Source organism: Crotalus tigris, unplaced genomic scaffold, assembly GCF_016545835.1.
Source record: "Crotalus tigris isolate CLP2741 ecotype Arizona unplaced genomic scaffold, ASM1654583v1 scf7180000018585.330925593:3314079, whole genome shotgun sequence".
Classification (NCBI taxonomy): Eukaryota; Metazoa; Chordata; class Lepidosauria; order Squamata; family Viperidae; genus Crotalus; species Crotalus tigris.
In genome coordinates this window covers 2040330-2062084 of record NW_024097088.1, presented here as the reverse complement: position 1 = coordinate 2062084, position 21755 = coordinate 2040330, and the positions used below count along the sequence as shown (strand labels likewise).

At 45.5% G+C, this 21755-nt stretch overlaps 1 protein-coding gene across 4 annotated transcripts in view; it reads right to left on the bottom strand.

Annotated features, from left to right (window-relative positions):
• ARHGEF6 (Rac/Cdc42 guanine nucleotide exchange factor 6) overlaps positions 1-20327 on the bottom strand; it is a 31375-nt gene extending 11048 nt beyond the window's left edge. The window contains exons 1-14 of one of the 4 annotated variants that reach the window (XM_039354740.1): positions 19810-20327; positions 16405-16488; positions 11078-11162; positions 8659-8786; positions 7857-8058; positions 6385-6455; positions 4892-4986; positions 3891-3986; positions 3099-3221; positions 2884-3022; positions 2260-2319; positions 1294-1440; positions 968-1054; positions 610-688 (exon numbers count right to left, since the gene is read on the bottom strand). In XM_039354740.1, the coding sequence (XP_039210674.1) occupies positions 610-688; positions 968-1054; positions 1294-1440; positions 2260-2319; positions 2884-3022; positions 3099-3221; positions 3891-3986; positions 4892-4986; positions 6385-6455; positions 7857-8058; positions 8659-8786; positions 11078-11162; positions 16405-16488; positions 19810-19974 (1561 nt within the window). In that variant the 5' untranslated portion in view covers positions 19975-20327. Of the gene's footprint in view, positions 1-609; positions 689-967; positions 1055-1293; positions 1441-2259; positions 2320-2883; positions 3023-3098; positions 3222-3890; positions 3987-4891; positions 4987-6384; positions 6456-7856; positions 8059-8658; positions 8787-11077; positions 11163-11433; positions 11518-14190; positions 14831-16404; positions 16489-19809 lie in introns of those variants that run through there. The other 3 variants (XM_039354743.1, XM_039354742.1, XM_039354741.1) reach the window with 3 other exon arrangements.
• Positions 20328-21755: the final 1428 nt, after the last annotated feature.

Sequence of the window (21755 nt, the reverse complement as noted above, 5' to 3'; positions counted from 1 at the left end):
ATGCCACCTCCAAGTGTGGAAGTAGTTCACTGCTGAGTCTCAGCTTCTGTGAAGCAACAAAGGTGGACTAATGTTATCTTCACATCCTGTTTGTGAACTTCTCCAAGGTATCCAATTGCCACTTGGAAAGGAAGAACTCTGGACCAGAAGAGACTTTGATCAGAACACAATCCTCATCAGCCGTGAGTTTATAAATCAGGGTTTCTCAATCTTGGCAACTCAAAGACGTGTGGATTTCAACTCCCAGAATTCCCTTGCCAGCATGGCTGTCTGGGGAATTCTGGGAATTGAAGTCCACACATGTTAGAGTTGCTAAGGCTGAAAAACATGGCTGACTGGCCTGGCACAGCTGTGTCCCCTTTAGCTTTTTGTCCTTCATCAATTGCTTCATCAAAAAGCTCAATCAATCAATCTCAGCACTCTAAAGATGGTTGAATGAAATTTTATAGGGGACTAATCACATTTATTAAGCATAAATAACATGATTGATTATGAATAGATTCTCTTGGACACTCATCAGTTTCTAATCTTAAGTTTGATAAGTACTGGTTTGTACCCAACACGGGATTAACTGATAAAGTTCATCTAAGTTGCTGAAAGAACACCGACCTGAGATTTCAAAAACGTGATCACTTCCTTCCAGATCTTCTAACTTGGTCACCATCATTCCTATTAAGGGGAGTCTCCCCTGCTCCCCAGGAGAAAAAAACATGAGATGAAAATTATTCTGAGCAATCTTGAGCACTATTCTTGCAATGTGAAAATGACAGACTGCTCGGCCAATTAAAAAAAAAAGCATGGTGATTTTTAGTTTAAACCTGCACCATACCCCAAACTAGAAATTTCAGATGGGATATTTTCATGACTGGGGCAGAAACATCTCTTATTTGGGGGGGGGGGCAGCAGTGGGCTTTACTTTGAAAAAAACCCCACTTAATTCTTGCAATTACACATGTACCCCACTTACCTTGTACATGAATCCACTCATGCAAGGACTGGCTGAGAGCATCAGCAGAACACTTGGAAAAAGCATGAGGTACCGTTCTTCTTTCTCCTGGGATAAAGCAAGAAAAGCACGATGCGTGAAGAATTGTGGAGAGCACAGTTCCCTGCAGTTCCCCCTATTGTCTGATGCTCATTACATCACAGTGTGTGATAACCGTGAGTGGAAACCTTTTCAGATAGAGCTTCTGTAGGCCCTACGTGGGCTGAACCAAGGACAATGGAATACAATGAAAAGAGCATCTGGTCCTCACAGTTTGCTCTGCTTACCACCATCACCACCCATCTCACCTCATTCCCTCCAGGTTGGACCATGGCTTGGGACATATAAAGGACGCTGCCCATGGATCGGATGTCTTCTCCTTCCCAACCTTGGATGGTTTCTGAAAGGATCTGTAGTTCCAGTTGCTTCCTCTTTCTCATCTCTTGGCACTGGGACTGTCAACGAAGCTTGGATTACAAGGCGGATCGTAGAAAGGGAGAGAGGCAGACCAAGGCCAGTGGTTTTATGTATTGGGGAAAGGGCTGCTGTGTCATGGCGTACAAGACCACAAATACATGTCTAAATATGTATACACGTCTTACAACTGGTTCTCGCACGTATGACCGTCACAGAATCCCCATAGTCCCATGATCAAAATTTGGATGCTTGGCAACTGGCGTATATTTGTGACAGTGTCCAGAGGTTGAATCCCTGCCATTTGCAACTCCCAGCCAGCTCCCAACAAGCAAAGTCAATGTAAGAAGCCAGATTTGTTGAATAACCCTGTGATCTGCTTAACAACGGTGGCCAAAGGTCATTAACTTGGACCTGATTCACTTAACAGCTGCCATGCTTAGCCACGGAGATTCCGGTTCCAATTGCAGTCAAGGACTAGCTACATATGTATTTGAATATTATTTCAAATCTATGCTATAATTTTCATGAGTTCTGATTATCAGGGAAAGCATCAGATAAGAGCTGTGGCTTCCCCTATGCTTCCGTTTCAATTATTATTTTGTTTATCCTGCTTTAACAAATACTTTTTCTTCCCTCCTTTCCGGCCTCAGTTCTTCCTCTCCCACCCAAAAATGTTGCTTCTTTTCTGAGGAGGAAAAAAAAGCTGATTATTGTACCTTCTGTGTTATAAGAAGAAAAAACAACAGAGGCAATAAAATAAAATCACTTTCTCAAAAAAAAAAAAAATTACATTTGAAACTTTGCTTGGGACAACAGCGCCTCCTTGAGGACTATTTAACTGCTGCTCGGAGACCTACCACAAGAGACTTGAAGGACGCTATGGCTTTCAAAATGTCTTCGTGATCAGGGTGTGCCTCCTAGGGGGAAAAGTGGATAAATTAGACAAAGAGAAGCTGTGTTTCCCTTCCCAAAATACTAGAACCAGAGGGAACGATGGTTAGAAGGGTCTTAGTGCAATAAATGACGTACAGAGATACAAACTGGGTCATCGCTTTTAGGAAACGATGAGAAGGAAGAACTTCCTTCAGATGCGGAACAAGATGCGCTCCTGGAACTGTGCCTATTATGGTCAAGGATGGTTCACCTGCTCGTTTGGGTAGCGTGAACTGAAGGAAAGACACTTTGCTCTTTCTTTCAGGGGGGGAAAGGTCTGGATTAGCTCCACCCTTGTACCTTGCTTCTTGCTCCCTTTGGACCATCACAAGGGTTGGGCAAACCATCAATTTGCAAGGGGTCCAAGAGTGGTTTAAAGAAAGAGGCTCCTTTCAGGAGCTCACCTACTAGGATGTAGACCTAGGAAGACCCTTGATGACCATAGAGAATCATGGCGAAAAGCCAAAACAGCTCTCAGAAGAAGAATCGGTCATTGAATAATGGTGGAACCAACCAATAGGGATGAGTAGTCTTTCCTGAAAGCTTACCTCCATGTGCCTCTCAAGTTCCTGCAGGAGGGAAATGTATTTGTCCAACCGTGTGAACGGTTTGCTGAGGCTCGTGGTCAAGGTCAGTATCCCAGAGCAGGCCATCCCTTGGCTCTCCATGAACTTCTCCAGTTCATCGCTGGAAGAGAAGCACCCGTGAGGAGAGAGAAGCAGACCAACTCCCTGGGCAGGGTTGGGTGCGTCCTTAGTTTTACCTGTGTTGGGTCAAGACGTTGACCGCAGATGGGTGGTTAGTGCAGTAGGTGAGGTACAGGGACGCAAACTGGGGCATCAGGCTCAGGAAACAGCCCCCCACTTTCTGTTGGTGTTCGGGAAGCCTGTAGGAGATACACGCAGGAGGAAGACAGAATAAACCAAGTGGTTGGTTGGCATTTAAAACGTTAGCTCTGCCTCAGCCAGGAGGAACAGGGACTGAGGGAAAATAACTTTCCTGGGCTGCTCCAAGGTGGAGAAGGGACATTTATGCAGAGAGATGTATTGTCTGTCCCAATATATGCCGGCCGAGCTCAATTTACAACAATTCATTTAATGACCGCACTGAAAAAAGTGACTTACACCCGTTGCAGCATCTCCGGGCTCATATGATCAAAATTCATAGGCTTGGCAACTGACTCATATTTGTGGCGGTTGCAGCGTGTTTCCCCCCTTTTACAACCTTCTGCCAAGCCACTGCAGTGATTTATTTAACAACTAGCAAGAAAGGTCATAATACAGGGCAAAACTCACTTGATGTCTTGCTTAGCAACAGAAATGTTGAGCTCAGTTGTGGTCATAAATTGAGGACCACCTGTACGGCTTACAACAGCAACAGCACCATAAAACACAAAATGTTTTGTCCAAAACAAGAGTGTGGAGAAAATCCATGAAGTAACTTAAGGGTCTCACAGCCTACCTGGAGCCTCCTTGTGATAGACTCCCCCCCTCAGCCCCCCAGGAGAAGATTTTAAATAAGAAGATTGTCCATTGAGAAGACATTCAGGACTTACTTAGCACATTCTTCCAGGACCTGGCTGAGTGTCTGTTGAAAGTTGCAGATCTCTTCCACGTTTCCAAGCAAAGATGCTATATCAATAGCGCTCAGCCTAGAAATATGCATATCATGAAAAGGTAATAGATCTAATATCTCAGGGGCTGTCACAAAGCGGGGGGGAGGGTCAAGCTATTCTCCAAAGCACTTGAAGGCAGGACAAGAAGCAACAGATGGAAACTCATTAAGGTGAGAAGCAACCTGGAACTAAGGAGAAATTTCCTGACAGTGAAAAACGATTAACCAGTGGAACTACTTGCCTCCAGAAATTGTGGGTGCTCCATCACTGGAAGATTTTAAGATGAGATTGGACAGCCATTTGTCTGAAATATTATAGGATTTCCTGCTTGTGCAGGGGATTGGACTAGAATACCTCTAAGGTCACTTCCAATTTTACTATTCTATTACAATCCTCAATGGGGAAAGAAAATTTTGGCTCCAGAGGCATGTTGGAAGTTGAAAGTGGTCTTCATTCCATTGTAATGACCACTCTCCAGGTTCTTATCACAAATATTCTATTCCTTAGTTGTCCTAACTACTATTATGCCCTTGAGTGTGGATCTTTCCTTAGAGAAGCAAAGCAAAAGACCATCCCCATCAATTAAAAAGGCATTCAAAACAGTCAGTATTCAAAGACAGGCTATAGAGTTGGAAGACTTAGTCATCAATGAGGATGAGGATGACAACAACAACAATAATAATAAAATTGGAAGGGACCTTGAAGGTCATCTAGTCCAACCCCCTGCTCAGGCAGGAAACCCTATACCATTTCAGACAAATGGCTGTCCAATCTCTTCTTAAAAACCTCCAGTGTTGGAGCATTCACTGCTTCTGGAGGCAGGTTGTTCCACTGATTAATTGTTCTAATTGTCAGGAAATTTCTCCTTAGTTCTAGGATTTGAGAAGTTGCATCTGTCCTCCTCCACATTAATGGAGATCATCTCAAATAATCTTACTTACTTGTCATAAGACTGGAGAGACTTCAAGTACGTTCCTAGAAGTGACTGCAGTTCCTTAGCATATTCTCGCTCCGTTTCCAAAATATTCTGAAGCACCTGTAGCAGTTGATGATAAGCAGGAGATGTAAAGGATGTTAGGAATGATCCAAATGTATCTTGCCTAGGAATGATGGAATCTGTGAACATACTGTGTGTTTATCAACATGGCTAGGCTCACGAGTATGAAATTCTTCTAATCTCGTGTTTACGGATAAGGATGCTGTTAGTGCCAAAAATAAAGTCTCCCTTGAGTCAGCTCAGCTGCTGGTGACTTCATCTAAATATCTGTGTAGTTTCTTGGCAACAGTTACAAGTGGTTTATCATTTTATGCTTCCAAGATATGGTTTTCAACATCTCAATTTAGCTTACAGTCTTGAATCTCCAAACATAGACCAAACCTAACTTTGGTTGGGTGTAGCTTTTTGAAAGAAAAGTTGACTTGAGGTCAACTTCTGTTGTTTATGTTGTTTTCTGGGCAACCATGTAGACAGGAGAAATATTGGAAAATACTGATAAGTAATGAAGCCCCAGGCTTCATGTTTGATAGCCCTGAGGGGCTTCCACGTGCCAGGTTTATAATCACTGGAATCAGTCAGAGAAATACTGATTTCCCCTAAATGTAGACCTCTGTCCTTCATCATTTGGAATCCACCTGTGTTATGCGAGGACAAAAATTAAGCACAAGAATGTTATGCTACCCCAGAAGACTGTCATTGCAATTCTCTTCTCCTTTGGAAGAAAATAGCTACTTATCTCTTCCACCAAAGTAAATGAGTAAGACCTAGCCAAAAAAGAGGCAGAAGAATTCTTCGGTGTAGGATGATTAAAAATGGCAGAAAAGTTGACTTCCCCCCCCCCCCGATAAAAAAACCAAACATCTAGAATGTTAAGAGCACAAGAGGGAGCTGTCTTAAAAATATTTTTTTTTTCTCCTTGCTAATAGTAAGTCCTTTCCTAACAACACCCTGCAGGAATGCATTTAGCCTCTGACATCCATGCTGGCACGAACACCCACATGCCAGGGTCCTAATGTCAAAGAAGGAAGATCTGGGGATAAAACAGAAATCTCTTCTCCATTTCAATTGAAAGTGGACCACCTACACTCAAAATGGGAATCAACATTAGAAGAGACACTTCTTGGAGAGGCCAATGCATGTCCATGTTCTGGCTCTTAACTGCAACATAGCTTCAATAAATTAAAAAGCAGGAGGCTCAGCTATGATAAGGTAGTTCCTTCCTTAACTTAGAAAACTGACATTGAGAAGAGCTGTCTAGAATTCAGGTAACAAACATAACCAGGGCAGATCTTGTAGCCCCATTGCTCAACAGGTGTTTAGCTTAAACTTGGCTTGATTTTTTTATGACTTCATGTGATGTTATAGTTTTTTTAAAATAGTTCACCAGGATAGATATACAGGCATCCTTTTGGAATAATAGAGACTTCACAGGCTTACCACAGCATAGTAATTCTTGGTAAGTTGAGGACTTTCAGCCCCTTTCAAAGCCTTAGGAGAGAGCAGTTTATCTGGAGGAGAAACAGAAGGAATTGTTAGAGAGAAGTGATCTTATGTTGCCAAAAGAGGACATAGAGGGCACCTACAGGTGTGTAATGGTAGAGGTGGAGCTTCTGAACAGGTATGAAGAACACCCACTTGCCTGGAGCAACCTTCCCTAACCTGGGGTGATGAACCACAGCTAAAAGTCTCACTCCAAATGAGCATGAGGTATGGCTCTGGAAGTGGTGGATGGCATTAACTACTCTAGAAGCAGATAGATGCAGGGAATAAGTTAGGCATTTGTGCCCCAACTGGGACTGAGCTTAAAAACTCTAATTATCTGACCAAGCAATGCCCTTCCTTCCTTCCTTCCTTCCTTCCTTCCTTCCTTCCTTCCTTCCTTCCTTCCTTCCTTCCTTCCTTCCTTCCTTCCTTCCTTCCATAACTTTTCATTGCTATTGTTGTTTTACCCATTACTGCCACAAATCTTGGCTTACAATCTCCTTTGCTGGTGAAACCCTGAACATTTCAATTTAGAACCAACGTGAGCAATGGGTCTCTTCCCCTGGGGAAATTACAGCCTCAGTTTAGAAACCTATTATAAGCGAAGAATGCTGTGCCAAGGCAGAGGGAAGGCTCCCTACACAATTGTTGGCTTTCCTGAAATGGCAGCGCTACCCCTGAATAGATCTGAAAGTTCTTCACTGAGGTAGGTTTTCTAGCAAACTCTGAAGACATGCACAAGCGAGGAGGGCCAAGGGCCAAGACCTCATGATGTCCCAGCACCAGGAGAAATGATCGTGGAACAAATGAAACCTCTTCCTGGAGACAGAACTCAATTTCAGAGAAAGGATCAGAGTTCCACCCTGGTGTGTGACTCAGTTGACCACAGGGCAAAACCCTAAGGAATGTCCATACAATCTTACTTTGTCATCGTCATTTGTAAAACCAAAACTGACTTTTTCTTCCTTTAGAGGAAGAGGAACAGGCAGCATTTCCACTCCTCACCAGGAGAGATTGAAAACACAAAACATTGCTGTGGTGGAGGGATTGGAGCAATAAAGAAAGGAGGAGGGGAGGAGGAGAAGGAGAAAGGAAAGGAGGAGAAGAAAAAGGAGAAGGACAAACAAAAGGAGAAGAAATAAAAGGAGAAGGAGAAGGAGTAAGGGGAGGAGACTGAAGCAGAGGTGGAGCTAAAGGTGGAGGAGAAGAAAGAGAAGGCTTTTTTCACAATGCAGAATGAATCTACAGCACATAAAGCTACCTATGTTAAGAATGAGCAACTCATATAGGCTGCTGTGTACTTTTTAGCAGACCTCACAAATCTATCTGGGCATGGAAAACAAAAATATCCAAGCAAATGCCATCACAACAACACACATGAATGTAAACCTCCACAATGATAGGAATGATAACACCAAATGTCTTACCGGAGGATTTAATTTCTCTGACGTAGTTGCTGGGGAACCAACCCGTCTTTCCATTAAGGGTCCCTTCCCACCAGCCCCCTTCCTCAGTGCGGGTGACATAAATGATGTCCCCCTTGTTGATGGTCAGCTCGTCTTCGTTGGTCTGCTTGAACTGGAACCGAGCCTTGACCACCAGCTGGTGACTGCCGTTTTCGGTCATCTCCTAAACACAAAGTGAGATCAGGAGGACGATTGGTCCCAGAAGAGAAAGATTAAAGAATGGTGCTGGGAAGAGGTGAGAGACGGAATCACCCAGGCAACTTTGTTAGGAAGAAGCAGAAGAAAGATGCTTTGTTGGGTCAACTGATGTCAGGAACGCTGAAAATATGAAGCCTACAGCTTCTCCAAAAGAGCTGGGTTTGAACTAGGAAATTCCTCCTTTACCATATAGTTGTACAACTATTCTGCTGTGCCAGGTTAACACCAGGCCTTGGACCCTTGCTCGCTAGTTCCTGTGCTGGATGGCTTATTATTCTTGAGTTGGCATGCCGTGGCAAGGCCAGCCGCTAAGAAGGAATAGGTCAGGAGAAGAGGGATTTAAAAAAAAAACAACCCCACAGAGAATAGACAAATCCAGCTCAAATCTAAACTATGATGAATTTCAGTTAAAATAACATTGCATTAATTAAATCCAATTCCTAAGCCGTTTCTTGCACATCCCCTGCGATGGCAGGAAAGACCTGGGAAGGCCACAGACCCAAGGTAGTGAAGGAAGGTACAAACTGGGTGTCCCTGCTCTGGGTGGGATCACGTTGAAACATACCCCGACTCTTGACTGTCTCTGCAACACTCTTGATGGCCGAGCTGAGGCGGCTTGGGTCAGGGGCTGGCAGTCACCGGGGGCTGGAGAAGGCAGCTGAGAACATGGCTTCCTGGTAGAACTTCCTGGATCTGTTAAAAAGGAGAAGAGGTCAAAAACGGAAGGAAATAACCCCTGCTGGGTTGAGGCTAGAAAAAGAGCTGCAATGGGTCAAATGAAAGCCTGCATCCTTTGCAACCCAACTGAAAACTCCCTGAGGAACGTTTCTCAACTTTAACCATCTTAAGGTGGGTGGATGTCAGCTCCCAGAATTCCCCAGCCAGTAGATCATAGTTAAACAGGGCTTGATTCCTGGACCACAATCTCACACCAGGGTCTTCCTAAAGGGGGAACGAACGAACCTTGTCCCGCGAGCTTCTCTTTGGACCTCCTCTCTGCCTTTGCGAATTGGTTTTGTTCTGTTGCTTGCTGGCTTTTGTTGGTGGAACTGAGGGTGGCTGCCTTCGGGGGAAGTGTGGGGTGGAGCCTCACCGGCTGTTGTGGGACCATTTGTTGGGGCTTTTAACAGAGCAATACTGCTTCCACCTAGGCGACCTGGGTCATAGCACTGGGACTGAGAAAAAGCTCCCTGGCCAGCCTTCGGAAGAGAAAGTGGGTTGCTAAGTAGAACAGCTTTCAGCATCATATGGCGAGCCATTTCGGAAGGAGGAAAGTGTGGGTGGCTTATAAGTGTGGCATCCAAGCACCATCCTCTCCGTCAACCAGCTGGTGTCACAGATTGTGTGAGTTGGAGAGGTATCTAGTCCAGCCCTGTTCCGGGCAGGAATTCACTAAAGCAGCGTTTCTCAATTTTAACCATTTTAAGATAGGTGGTCCATCTATCCACCCGTCCGTCTGTCTGTTTGTCCATCTGTCCATCCATCCATGTATCTGACTCCCTCCTCCCATCCATGTTATCCATCCATCCATCCATCCATCCATCCATGTTATCTATCTATCTATCTATCTATCTATCTATCTATCTATCTATCTATCTATCTATCTATCTATCTATCATCTATTTTCATCCATCCATCCATCAAAGAAATGGACATCAGAACAGAGTGGCCAAGAAATAAATCACCACCTGAGGAAAAGACACACTATCTATTTCTGTTTTCAGTATCAAATTCATTCAGCATCACAAGATGTTCTTACCACCCCCACAGATATAAATATATAAATCACGACTGGTGGGGCAGGATGGGACCCTCTTGAAGGTCTGGCATCTGTTTCACACCACACAGGACAACATCAAATCTATTTAGATATGCTTAGGAAGCCTCAATCCTTTTCTATATTCTTCAACTCATTCTGAATCTTGTTAAAATCAAGCATCTGTTCAATCGTATTCCACTGTTTGCATCCCCTAAAGCTTTTAGCTTTAAATAAAGATTTCATTGCGCATTACCAGCCCAACCATATCATGTTAAGCGGATCCTTGCCAGATCCTCCAAGAATGATCTAAGCAGTAGAGAAACAGTAGAGAAACTACTGATATGTGCATTTTAATGTATTAGCAGTCCAATGCTGAGAAAGAAAAGAAAGAAAGAAAAGACTCATTTGAGGGTGGGAGGAAGAAAGGAAGGAAGGAAAAGTAAGAAGGAAAGAAGGAAACACAGATAGAAGGAGGGAAGAAAAAAGAAAAATTAATTTTGAGGAAGGGAGGGAAGAAGGAAGGAAGGAAGGAAAAAGAAAAGAAAAACAACCTACAAAATAGGACATGGGAAAAGAACAAAACTGGGACACACTTTCATCTCTGAAAAGGAATGAGCACCAGTTTCTATAGGAACAGCCAAAAGGTACAATTTTTCTTCTATTGTTCTTCGGCAAATAGATGAGGCTGGTGGGTGTGTGGGTGTGGGTGTGTACATGCCCCACATTGTCAAGATAAAGTCTCTTTCAAGTCTAGCTTGACTCGTGAGTCCTCTGTGGACCCATCCTTGGCTTTTATTTAGCAACAGCATTGAAAGCTTGCCTCTGTCTTCTCTCAATCTTTCCCCAACCCCCCAGAGCTGGCCGACAGCCCTGAGATCTTGTGGTGGCTTGCAAACTCTGCTTAGCTTTCTGAAACTAGGCACGGTTGGCTTTAGAAAGATCTCTGGAGCTCAGAACAAAGCTGGGAGACGAAGGCAAGAGACGTATGCAGGAAGATGGACAGCGGCTAATATTTGTATGTTACTTACATGCAAGGGCGTAGGTCTATACATATGTTGTATATAGTATATTTTAAATGTGTGTTATGTAGTTGTACACTTGAGAGCAAGCAACTAAATTTCATTTTTAATGTGTGCCGTTGTGCCCACAGGAAAAAAAAGGACAATAAAGGTTATCTAATCTAATCTAAAATATTGTGACATTCCCCCTTTTTCTCCTCGCTTACCTTCAGTTGCTTTGTTGAGAGAAGAAAGGGCAGTCAGTACCTTGGAGAAATTTTCTCCGGAGTAGAGATTGTGGGCATCAAACAACTGGGAGAAAGATGGGGGGAAAAAAAGAAGAAATGTCATGCCAACATTTGCAGCCTTAAGGAAACGCAATCCAAACATTTAGAGCTGTTTCAGTGGCTGTGAGCAAGCAAAGCTCCATGTTTAGGGGCAGTCTACCTTGCACCTCGCAATACCTGTTGCTAAGGCTGGAGGCTACAGGAAGAGCCCTCTTGCGGAGCTTCCTAGAGATATTGGCTAGCAACGAGGACTGCTGGGCCACCCCTGACCTTCACTTTTTTAGTTATCAACCCACCTTTCCCAGCCCAAGGACTCTCCAGATGTGTGGACTTCAATTCCCAGAATCTTCGACCACCTGTGTGGAGCATGCCGGGATTTTCTGAAAAAACGAGCAGCCAAATCAAACAGCCGTTCCCAATACTTTTAACATTGCACCATTCTGGCTTTCATTTGGGGGTGGGTATAGATTTGTTTGAATTTCCTGAATTTCGTCTTCTTCTTTCTTCTGATAGCAACCAGTTGGCTCTGGTGCATTTTGCTCCTTAAAGTAGAGCTATGCAGAGTTTATTAAACCAAAACAGCAGCTCCACCATCTTCAAGCAAGGATCCGGCCCTGCTTTACTACAGCGAGTTAAATTTTAAAAGCAACTTTTCCCTTTACGTCAGCTGTTCTGCAGCTGAACCCCCAAACGCGAAGCTTCTGTGGCTTTCTTTACATTCCGGCCAAGCCAAGGGCGATTCTGTGACCTGAAGACTGTAATTTAGCGTTCTAAAGAGGGAACAGGAGTTTGTTTGTTTGAGCAGCTCTTTGCAAGGCCAAATTATCATCTGGCAGGGAAGTGTGCTACTCCATGATCCTGGATTGTGGCTCGTATCTTCTCCGGCACTTTGACCACCAGAGATCTATGGGGCTTTAATTTAGAGGCTGCAGCAATGGGGTGTTCTGCTCTTGTGGTCCAATTTGTGGCAGGATCAGTGCATGGTCTGGGAGGGAGTTGTGTGTTGAAACCCATTGTATTCTTGCAAACAAGTATAGTCCATTTTTCCAAGATTATTATCTACCCAAGACAGCACACAATATAAAACATGCGCTCAGATATCGATGTAACCAGAAACATAGCTGCCTTCCAGTATTTGAGGGGTTGCCACAAAGGAGAAGGGGTGAACTTATTTTCCAAAGCACCAGAAGGCAAGACAAGAAGCAACGGATGGAAACTGACCGACGAGAGAAACAGCCTGGAATTAAGGAGAAACTTCCTAACAGAGAGGACAATCAACCAATGGAACAGCTTGCCTTCAGAGGTTGTGGGTGCTTCATTCCTGGAAGTTTTCAAGAAGGGACTGGACAGCCATTTGTCCAGAACAGTACAGGGTCTCCTGCTTGAGCAAGGGGTTGGACCTCTGAGGTCCCTTCTACTCTATTCTACATTTTCTCCCATTAAGATGGATCAGGATAGAATGTGCAAAAGCAGTAGAAATTACTAAGGAATGGCCTTTGGGAGAGAAAAAAAATGGAGCCCTTTTAAAAAAAGGGGAGAGGAGAGACACCATCTGTGGCATGCATCATTTCATAACAGGCATTCCACTATATGCACCATTTGGAAAAAAAGCCCTTTTCTTTTTTTTTTTTTTTTGAACATATTATTTGTATCCTATATTTATGGCAGAATCATCACCTACAAGGGATTAATCATACCCAGACTCTTGGTTATAAATTGCATCACCTCCACATCCAATTCAGATCCGATCCCATCTAAACCAACCCAGAATGCCTTAATTGGTTTATTTTAGTTTATAGTCAGAAACGTCTTTGCAATCGATCTAAAGAACTTTCACTGATTTACCTATCTGCATAAGTAGCCAAATTCCCTTAAAACCAATTTCTCCATTTGACAGAATGCTTTCAAAAGCAAGCCAAAAGAGGTGAAGCATCTGCCCAAATTTTTTATCCTACAGACCCATACAAAAGATTAGATGATTGGGGGGGGGGGAATGCCCACACATTCTGAGATGGAAAGCAGAGTGGGTAGAAAAGAGGGGGGGGAGTGGCAGATTGCGGTCTGGAGGGCCACAAAAGGAAGCACCTTATGGAAGGAGCTGCTATGCCTCACTCAGTCCCACCTGGAAGAAAGAAAGAGACTCTTTTGACGTTCTCCAGAACTTGCAGGGAGAACTGAAATCATGGTGGAACTTCCCCACTGAAATGTGTGGATTCCCCCTTCCACTCTTAAACAAGTTCCTCCTGGCTTAGAGTCTAGAGCAGGGGTCTCCCAGCTTGGCAACTTTAAGACTTGGCTGGCTGGGGAATTCTGGGAGTTGAAGTCCACAAGTTTTAAAGTCATCGAGTTTGGAAAGCCCTGGTCTAGAGTCCTCCGGATAGTCCTCTCTGTGCAACCCTCAACCAAAGACCTTGTGCAATTAGTGCCACTTTTTCACCCTTCAAGGGTTTCGATGCCCCAACTTTCCATGGCCAAGCCCCTCGCCTGCTATTACAGAGGGACCTAGCCCTGCCCCCCCCCCAAGCCTCTTTTCTCTGCATCTCCCTCTGGTTTCTTCTGCCAATTTTCTCCAGGAAAGCAATTTGGTTATGGCAGAGAAATCATTAAGCTGTTTCTGGATGAATATCAGAATTCCCAGCTTGACCTCCAAGAGTGCATTGGCCGCACGTGGCCCATCATCAAGCAGGGCCAGGAGCCCTGCCAGCTGGAAGTCCCCCTTGGTGGAGGGAGAGTAAAGGTTATGAGCGGATGATGGGCCTGGATGTCCAACCACCCTGCAAATTGTATCTGGAGGCACCCAGGGCTTCTTCTATGCATCCGGCAAGAGGGCACCAGATGTGGAATGGGGAGGGGGGACCGGGCTCCCCTTTCCACATCCAGAGAGCATGGCAAGACCCAGGGCCCTTCCTTCTGCGGACGGGTCGAGAGGCAAGAACGGGCAGAGCTCCGACCTCTCCCGGGGACCCTCCGGGCGCCCCGAAAAGCGGGCCAGAGGAGGCTCAGCCCCGTCGCCCGGGACAGAAACTTGGCCAAGGAAGGAGGAAGCGTCTTACCTGCGCTGGGAAGCGGCGGAAACCCTGCAGGCCCCGGGGAGGAACGGAGCAGGGCCGGGGCGCACCGGGGAGCCCCTACCCGGGTCGGAGGCGCGGAAGTCGGCGGAGGGGAGGTAGACGGGACCGCGCAGCTGGAGGAGGCGGAGGACTCCGGAGCTGGCTCGCCCGTCCGTCCGTCCGTCCGGTGGCTCAAGCGCTGCGCTCCGTCTGCCCGGGCGCCGCTGCCTGCCTGCGATCGAGGAGCCCCCGCTGGGCAGGGACGGCCTGACCCGGAGCTGGATCGCGGGCGGGCGGCGCAAAGCAGGGGAAGTGACAGGCGGCGGGAGCGGGAGGCAGCCAGCCAAGCAGGGGCGATGCTCCGGAGCGCCCCCTCCGCGCCGCCTGCCGGGGAGCGCCCTGCCTTCTGCGGAGCCGGCCGCTCCCCTCCCCGCCCCGCGTCAAGGCGTCCCCGGGGTCCCGCTCAACTCCCCAGCCCGGGCCGTGGATGGGAAGATGCCCCCGAGTCCCTGCCGGTCTGCCAGGCCTCCCTGGACCGGGCGACGGCCAGCAAACCTCCCTCCCTCGCTCCCTCTCTTTTCTTTTTACAACAACCTCGCTATGTAGGACAAGCAGGCAGACTCTGAGCGTCACGACGACCCCCGCTGGAAATCGGCCTAGCAACTAGTCGTTGCCCCAGATCTGCAAACACGGCTAGCCGGTGGAAGGGAGGGGGGGAAGGAGGGGACGAGGGGGGCTGGCCTGGCTGTAGCTGGCTTGGCACGAAACTGTAGTTTCGGTCGCGAAGAGGCCGCGGGTTTCGGATTGTAGACAGAAGCCCGAGAAAGGGAAGGGACGTCCACGGCTCTGCAAAATGTGATTTACGTTACCCAGGAGGCGCTCAGTCCAGCACAAGCGAATTTCTCAATGGGGCCTCCGTTGGAACTCCCTGCCACTCTAATCGCCTGCCTGTTGCCCAGCCTGGCAGCCAATCGGAGTTGGAGTGGACCCCAGACAGGCCCCCTTCCTCCCTCCCTCCTTCCGCAGAAGGGCTTCGTGATATGCTTGGCAGCGTTATTAGCAGGAGAGCAACCGAGAAAGCAACTGGGTGGGTGGGATAGAGGCGGTGCCACTGGGAGCTGGTATTTTCATATCCCCCTCCCAATTATCTCACCAAAGCCCCGGCTCAGTGATGACCAGCTTGAACCCAGACATCTGCTTCGCCTTTGCTGTCGAGCCCCTCCTTGCTCTGATACAGGAACTGAATCATCCCCAGAAACAATTGCCGCTGGGAACAATGGGAGTGGGCTGTGAAAGTGGGGGGGGTCCCCTCCCCAGACTCACATATGGCACCTGGTGGGAGTTGCTGGTGCAGAGCTGCAACCACTGAATTTTCTACTGTAGTGTTCTTCTCTTCCACACCCTCCCACCCCACCTGACCCGACCCTCCGTTTCCCCACAGATGTGTATGTAAACCGGGAAGCCGAGTGGGGACAGGGTAAGGGCAGGAATCCCCCCCCCCCAAGCCTTCCTAAAGATAAGGTAGACTGAAGAAGACAAGACTGTGAGAAGACGCCTCGCCCTTGGGAAGCCTAAAACCTGCCATTCTGGTTCTTGCATTAGCTGGACTCCAGAGAAGTGCCGAATTGGTGCAAAGGCAGGGAAGCTGCTTTGAGAAGGTCTGAACTCAGAACTGGCCTTGCTACAGGAGAGTCACAGGACTCAGGATCTGCTTCCGGGGCTGGAAATCCTCTGGGTTCAGAGAAAGCCCCTTTTAAAATCTTCCCCAGTCCCAGCTCTCGCTCATTATCCATCCATCCATCCATCCATCCCTATCTATCTATCTATCTATCTATCTATCTATCTATCTATCTATCTATCTATCTATCTATCTATCTATCTATCTATCTATCTATCTATCTATCATCTTTGCAAAACGTCCTGGTTTCAGCTGCTGGTTATTTCCAATGAAACCTTCTCATGAACCAAAATGGACTTAATGATTTTGCAGACGGAGGACAAAGCACGGCTGCCTTCTACAGCAGCCACACACGCCAGCAGACTTTCTTCAACCCAAGGAGGACATCAGCCTCCTCCAGGGCTACCATTGGGTCAGGTGATTGGGTTACAGCAGCTCTTCCTTACCACCTCCCTGGCACTCTCTGCCTAAGGCCAGCCCCTCACTCCATCGGGCAGCTGGACCAGACCCCCACGGTGCTGTGATCTGTTGCGTCTTACCTCCACTTTCAGCGCTGCACACCCATTTAAAAACTGTTGGATATTGCCAATGCAGTCGGCTTCCGTCTTGGGCTCCAGGCAGTACTAAAAAAGAACCAGAAACCAACAGTCAACGGATTTGGAAGCTTGCTTGCTTTCAACTCTGCTTTCAACTCCTGTCAGCTAGCTTGCTTTCGTTCTCAAAGAACATTACTCTGAGTGTTTGTACGAAGGAATGAGACAGCTTGGTGCTCACTGGATTTTCACAAGAAGATGGACTGTGGGTGGGTGGGGGGAGGTGGGGAAGACAAGCTGTCAACTCAGGAAGAACCGTGGAACAAATGAACCCAAAGCCATCCAGCTTAGGATTTGGCGCTGAATGCTTGAGATGATCTTGCCCGTAAGATGCCCTTCTGCCAGGAAGAGAAAGATTGTTGGCAATAAAGATATGTGAACTACCGGTAGAAGGGGAGATCCCTCTGCTGAGCAATTCTGGGAATCTTTATGGGTGATAGACTAAGATCTTTAGCGCTAACGGAGAAGGTCTTCTGCATTTTGCAGAGAGCTATCTAGCTTGGAAAGCAAGCGAGAACGTGCAGGTCCTTCAAGATGAAGTAGAAGGATCCTAGCAAGGAAAATAATAATTTCTTAAGTGGCTTCAGACCTGCTTGATTGATTCAGTTGGGTTTCTTGGAAATCAGTTGATCTCCATCATAGGAGATGCTTACACAAAAGACTTTGCTGTACCAGGCTGCTTGTTAGCCTAATTTCGGGTGATAATGGCAACCTCTAAAGCTGGGTCACGTGGGTGTGGAGTCTTGCATTTCAAAGACTTGCTCCCATGCAAATCTGATCCTTAAAACAGTTACTGCTGCATTTGGAATATTGTTGGCAACCTTCTAATTATAATTCCGGTCTTTCTGGTTTTGTTGCTCTGGTGGATTTCTTTTTTCCCCCCTTTTTCTTGAGAAACGGGGAAGTTCTTTGAAGAGGAGAGAAGAAATGTGCATAACAACAACTCAAATGGAATAAATCATCTGAAACCTTCTTCTAAGGCCTATGAAGACCTCAGAACCTGAAAAACATCTTGTTTTCTTTGCGAGGATTCCAGTTTCTGAAAGGCATTTCAGAAGAAACACAGCAGGGAAAATTGAGGTTGAGTGAAAACTGTTTCGATTATGGAAATGTGATATTTAATTATTTTGCTTTGTTGCTGCTCTTAGGATTTCCTGCTCTGCTGATTTAGCACTGATTATGGGCTTGTCTCTGGCTTTAACAGTCATGGTTTAGAAGGATGTTTTTCAAGACGGCCGTAAAATAGGTTTGCATTAAGCCACTGTGTTTGTCTAACTTGCATATTGCATATTAACTGCAGATATGTTAGACTTCCATTCTCACAGCTCTCCACTATATTCATGCTGGGCTTCAGCTCACTGGAGCTGGCATAACTGTCAATCATCAGGACAGAGAAGTTTTTACATTCAGTTACATCACTGTGTGTTTAAATACAGCTTGTTGAATAAAATTCCCTTTTGCGTGATCCATGTCCTAAAATCAAGTCACTGTTTACAAGTCACAGGGGACTTCCCAGTATTGCTAACCCAGAATTTCTAGATATAGATTCACATGCTAATGAGACTCAAATGTACAGCTGTAGGCCATGCATGAAGAAAAGGTATCGATTTGCAGCAGGTCTGAATCAGCATTCTGCAAACAAATGGTCTGGCTCTAATGCTGAGCTTCTGCTAAAAATAAAAGGAGACTCTGGCCTCCATGGTTCTGGTTAAAGAGACACAGAGGAAGACGGCTTGTGCAAGAGTCAGACAGAGACTGTTCTGCAGGATCCCTCAAGCACTTCAGAATGCGTTTTTCCTAGAGATGCAGAACCAGGGATCCTGGATTCAAAAATCCTGGTTTCTGGTTTTAACCAAAGCTCAATATAATAAGAACTTGCGAAGTACAGAGATGTGGAGACTGTCCTTCTGTGCATTTTATACTTTTTTTTTAGCTTTTAAAATTATTGTTTATATGCCACCCTTCTTATGCTGGTTCAGTCACCACAAGTAAAATTTAATTGATTGACCGGGGCATGTAGAATTGTCATTAAAATACAATCACTGGGTCCACTATGTCTTCATGTTTTGGAGGAGAAATAAAGTAGCCTTGAAGTTCATGTCATCCCTGAAGTTGCCAAAGGATGCCCAGAATTTTCACATCAAGCCTCCAGCAGCTGTCTCACTGAGGTTCCTCACATTCCAGGTCAGGGGTGCAGGACCCCATCGTGCAACCCAGGCCAATAACACTACCATTACTATTACTACTACTACTACCTCCTCCTCCTCCTCCTTCTTCTTCTCCTCCTCCTCCTCCTCCTCTTCTTCTACAGGATTGGCTCATTCTGAGTGGGAGGGGAGGAAATCCAGCCCGTTGAAGGATTCCTCTAAATGAGGGATATTTCAAACTTGGCAACTTTAAGACTGGTGGACTTTAGCTCCCAGAATTCCTCACCTAGCATGAGGAATTCTGGGAGCTGAAGTCCACAAGTCTTGAAAAGCTGTCAAGTTTGAAGACCCCTGCTCTAATCCTTCTGCTGAACAATTCCAAGAGGAAGGTGGTCCGCGCAGATACCCCAAGAAATGCTTCCTTTTTCCAGAGAAAGAAAGGAACTTCCAACGCAACGTGAGGAGACAACAGATTATTTCTTCCTCTTTTTTTTGTGTGTTTTCCATTTGTCTCTTGCACTTTCATAATGCTTCTGAGTCTAAATGTTCACAGATCTTCCACTTCTATATTTGCTAGATACAGGCTTAACTTGAGGGGGCTTCATACTTTCTATGCGATTTCTAAATCATGTTAATATCCTCTGCCTTAGTCGTCCCAAATCAATAGTCTGAAAACAGGAGCAGAAGGAGAAAAAAATACTGAAATAACTTAGGATCCCGTTTGAGCCGGTGAGTTCTGCCGTGAATCGAGCTGTCCTTGAGCCAATGCTTTCAGAGAAAATTAATGGTATTTTGGGTTGGCCCCAGGTATGCTCTCTCTTCTTCAATTCTAAAAGGACCTTTTGTATCTCTGTTATAAATTGGAAACCTCTTTGATTTTGCCTTTTTTTTTTAAAAAATTTTTTTTTGGCTGTATTCCAGAAACTGGGCATGTTCTTCCATTCGGTAGCTAAAAAGATTTTTTACTGGACTGTAGAGCAATCAACTATTTTGGTTTCTTCGCACCATTCAAGATCTTCAAAGCTTCTTAGATTCTCCAGTGATAGGGGATCCTGTCCCCATAATCTTAGGAACCAGGATTTCCCCCCCCCACTTGCAATTAAAACACTTGCAATTAAAATTTATCCCTCAATACTGAAGAGCTGGCCTCCCCAAAAGTCCCTCTCTACCCTCTTTCTAGGCAAGCAAATTATCCCGGGCATACCTTTCCGATAGATCCGGGCAGAAGTCGGAGGAGGAGTTTGCAAAGGACAACTCCGTCTTTCAAAGATGTCTTAAGGAATTGCACGGGATCCTCAACCATCATTTTGGGAGAATTTAAAGCCCCCATAGAAATCAACCAAGTCACCATTTGCTCCTCCGGATTCATGACTGAAGCCTGTTCTTAAGCTCCTTTTGTGTAACGGTAAAGCCAAACCCACATCCGTGGCTGCATCTTCCTGCTTCTTCTGAGGTGGGTGAACGACTAGAGGTTCCCCTCTTACCCTCCACCTACAAGAGGACAAACCAGTTGAATACTTAAAAAACAAAAAAACCACCGAGAAAGCACCATCTTGAATTGGCTTGGAGTGGAGGAACAAGTTTGATGCATGTACATCGATCGCCTTGTGCAATTACTTCTGCAGAAGTACAAAGAACATTTCCTCCCCACACAAGGAAAGTGGTTAAATTTAACCATAGTAACGTTTAAGATTGGTGGACTTTTGACTCCCAGAATTCCCCCAGCCAGCCTGCTTGATGATGGGTAACTTCAACTCCCAGAATTCCTAAAGTTGCTGCAGTTGAGAAATGCCACTTGCAAATTTGGCAAGAAGTAGAAATATCTCTAGTTCTGTGATGACCGAGCTGTGATAGGAAGTAGGAGAAAATTGGCAGGTAGAAATTTTCCTGTAAGGAAAATTAAGGATCTACCAGGGGGAAAAAATGATGTAACTTTGTTTAAACCTTGGTAAGGTAGTTTTTCTACTTGAAAAGAGTTTTAAATGTATGAAACACTTTTACTGAACTGTAAACGTCGGACACCTCTGAAAGATGCGGTTTAAAAGTGATTTACTTTTTAATGGGGGTAGGGAATTATCCAGTTTTTGTTGCCATCATTCATTTCAACTTGACTGTACAATCTGTGACAATACACACTGATCAAGACTGACTAGGATTCAGTCAAGAATCTGCATCGATCCAGACAACGCCCAAGTAAATCAGATCAAGGTTAAATATTTTAAAATGTTTACATCTTTTAAGCGTAAGATATGAATACCCTTTTCGTGTTATGAAAAGCGCCTTCCAAATTGGCTGCTAAAAGGGCATTTCATTTATAAAAGAATCACAAGCACATAATGGAAGAAAAAAAGGGGACAATGCAGATTTCATGGATACAGCCAGAGGTTCACACCTCTTCATCCAGTCTGCATCTTGTGATTTTTGAGCCATAAAAGCCAAGAGTGGGCTAACTCTTGGTTTCTGAGAGTCCTACTCAAGTTTTTTTCTGGTGAGATTTGCAAATGGGACAATGATGAAAATGCAGGACTTTCCGAGCCAGTTGGGCGAGTGGTTGCCTTTTGCAAAAAAAACCCAAAAACCTTTTACTACTTGCCCCCCTTCCCATCTTGAAACTAGTATCACTCAAGCCACTCAAGAGGCAGCTGTACTGAGGCCAGAAGCTTCAGGTTTATTTCTGGTTTGTGGTTTTCTGGCAGGCTGCACCCCTCCTCCGAGCTCATGAGCTGCACTAGATGCTGCAGAGCATATCAAGAACTGAAAATTGGGTAGGGTTTAAAAACTGTGAAACAGGACTGTACAAATTTCACTTTCAAATAGTTGGGGCTTTTTTTTAAAAAAGCAGTTTGAATACCCGTTTTCCTCTGTGCAATACTGTAACTCAAAAGGGTAGCATAAAATTGCTTAAGGTAAAAGCAAAAGGTGTCCAGGATGTTTTTCCATTTTCTTCAGCCTTTTAATGGGCAAGCCACAAAATACAATCCAGCAGATTCCCCAGCATAGGATGTATGAATAAAGCAGACCCCATGGCTATTTCGCCAAGGACTGCACCTTTCCCCTTTTCTGGGCATGACTGGCTGAGCAAGATACGTGCCTTTCACCCACATATTTGTGGGCCAAAGAGCAGCAACAGATTCCACCAGCGGCCAAGCT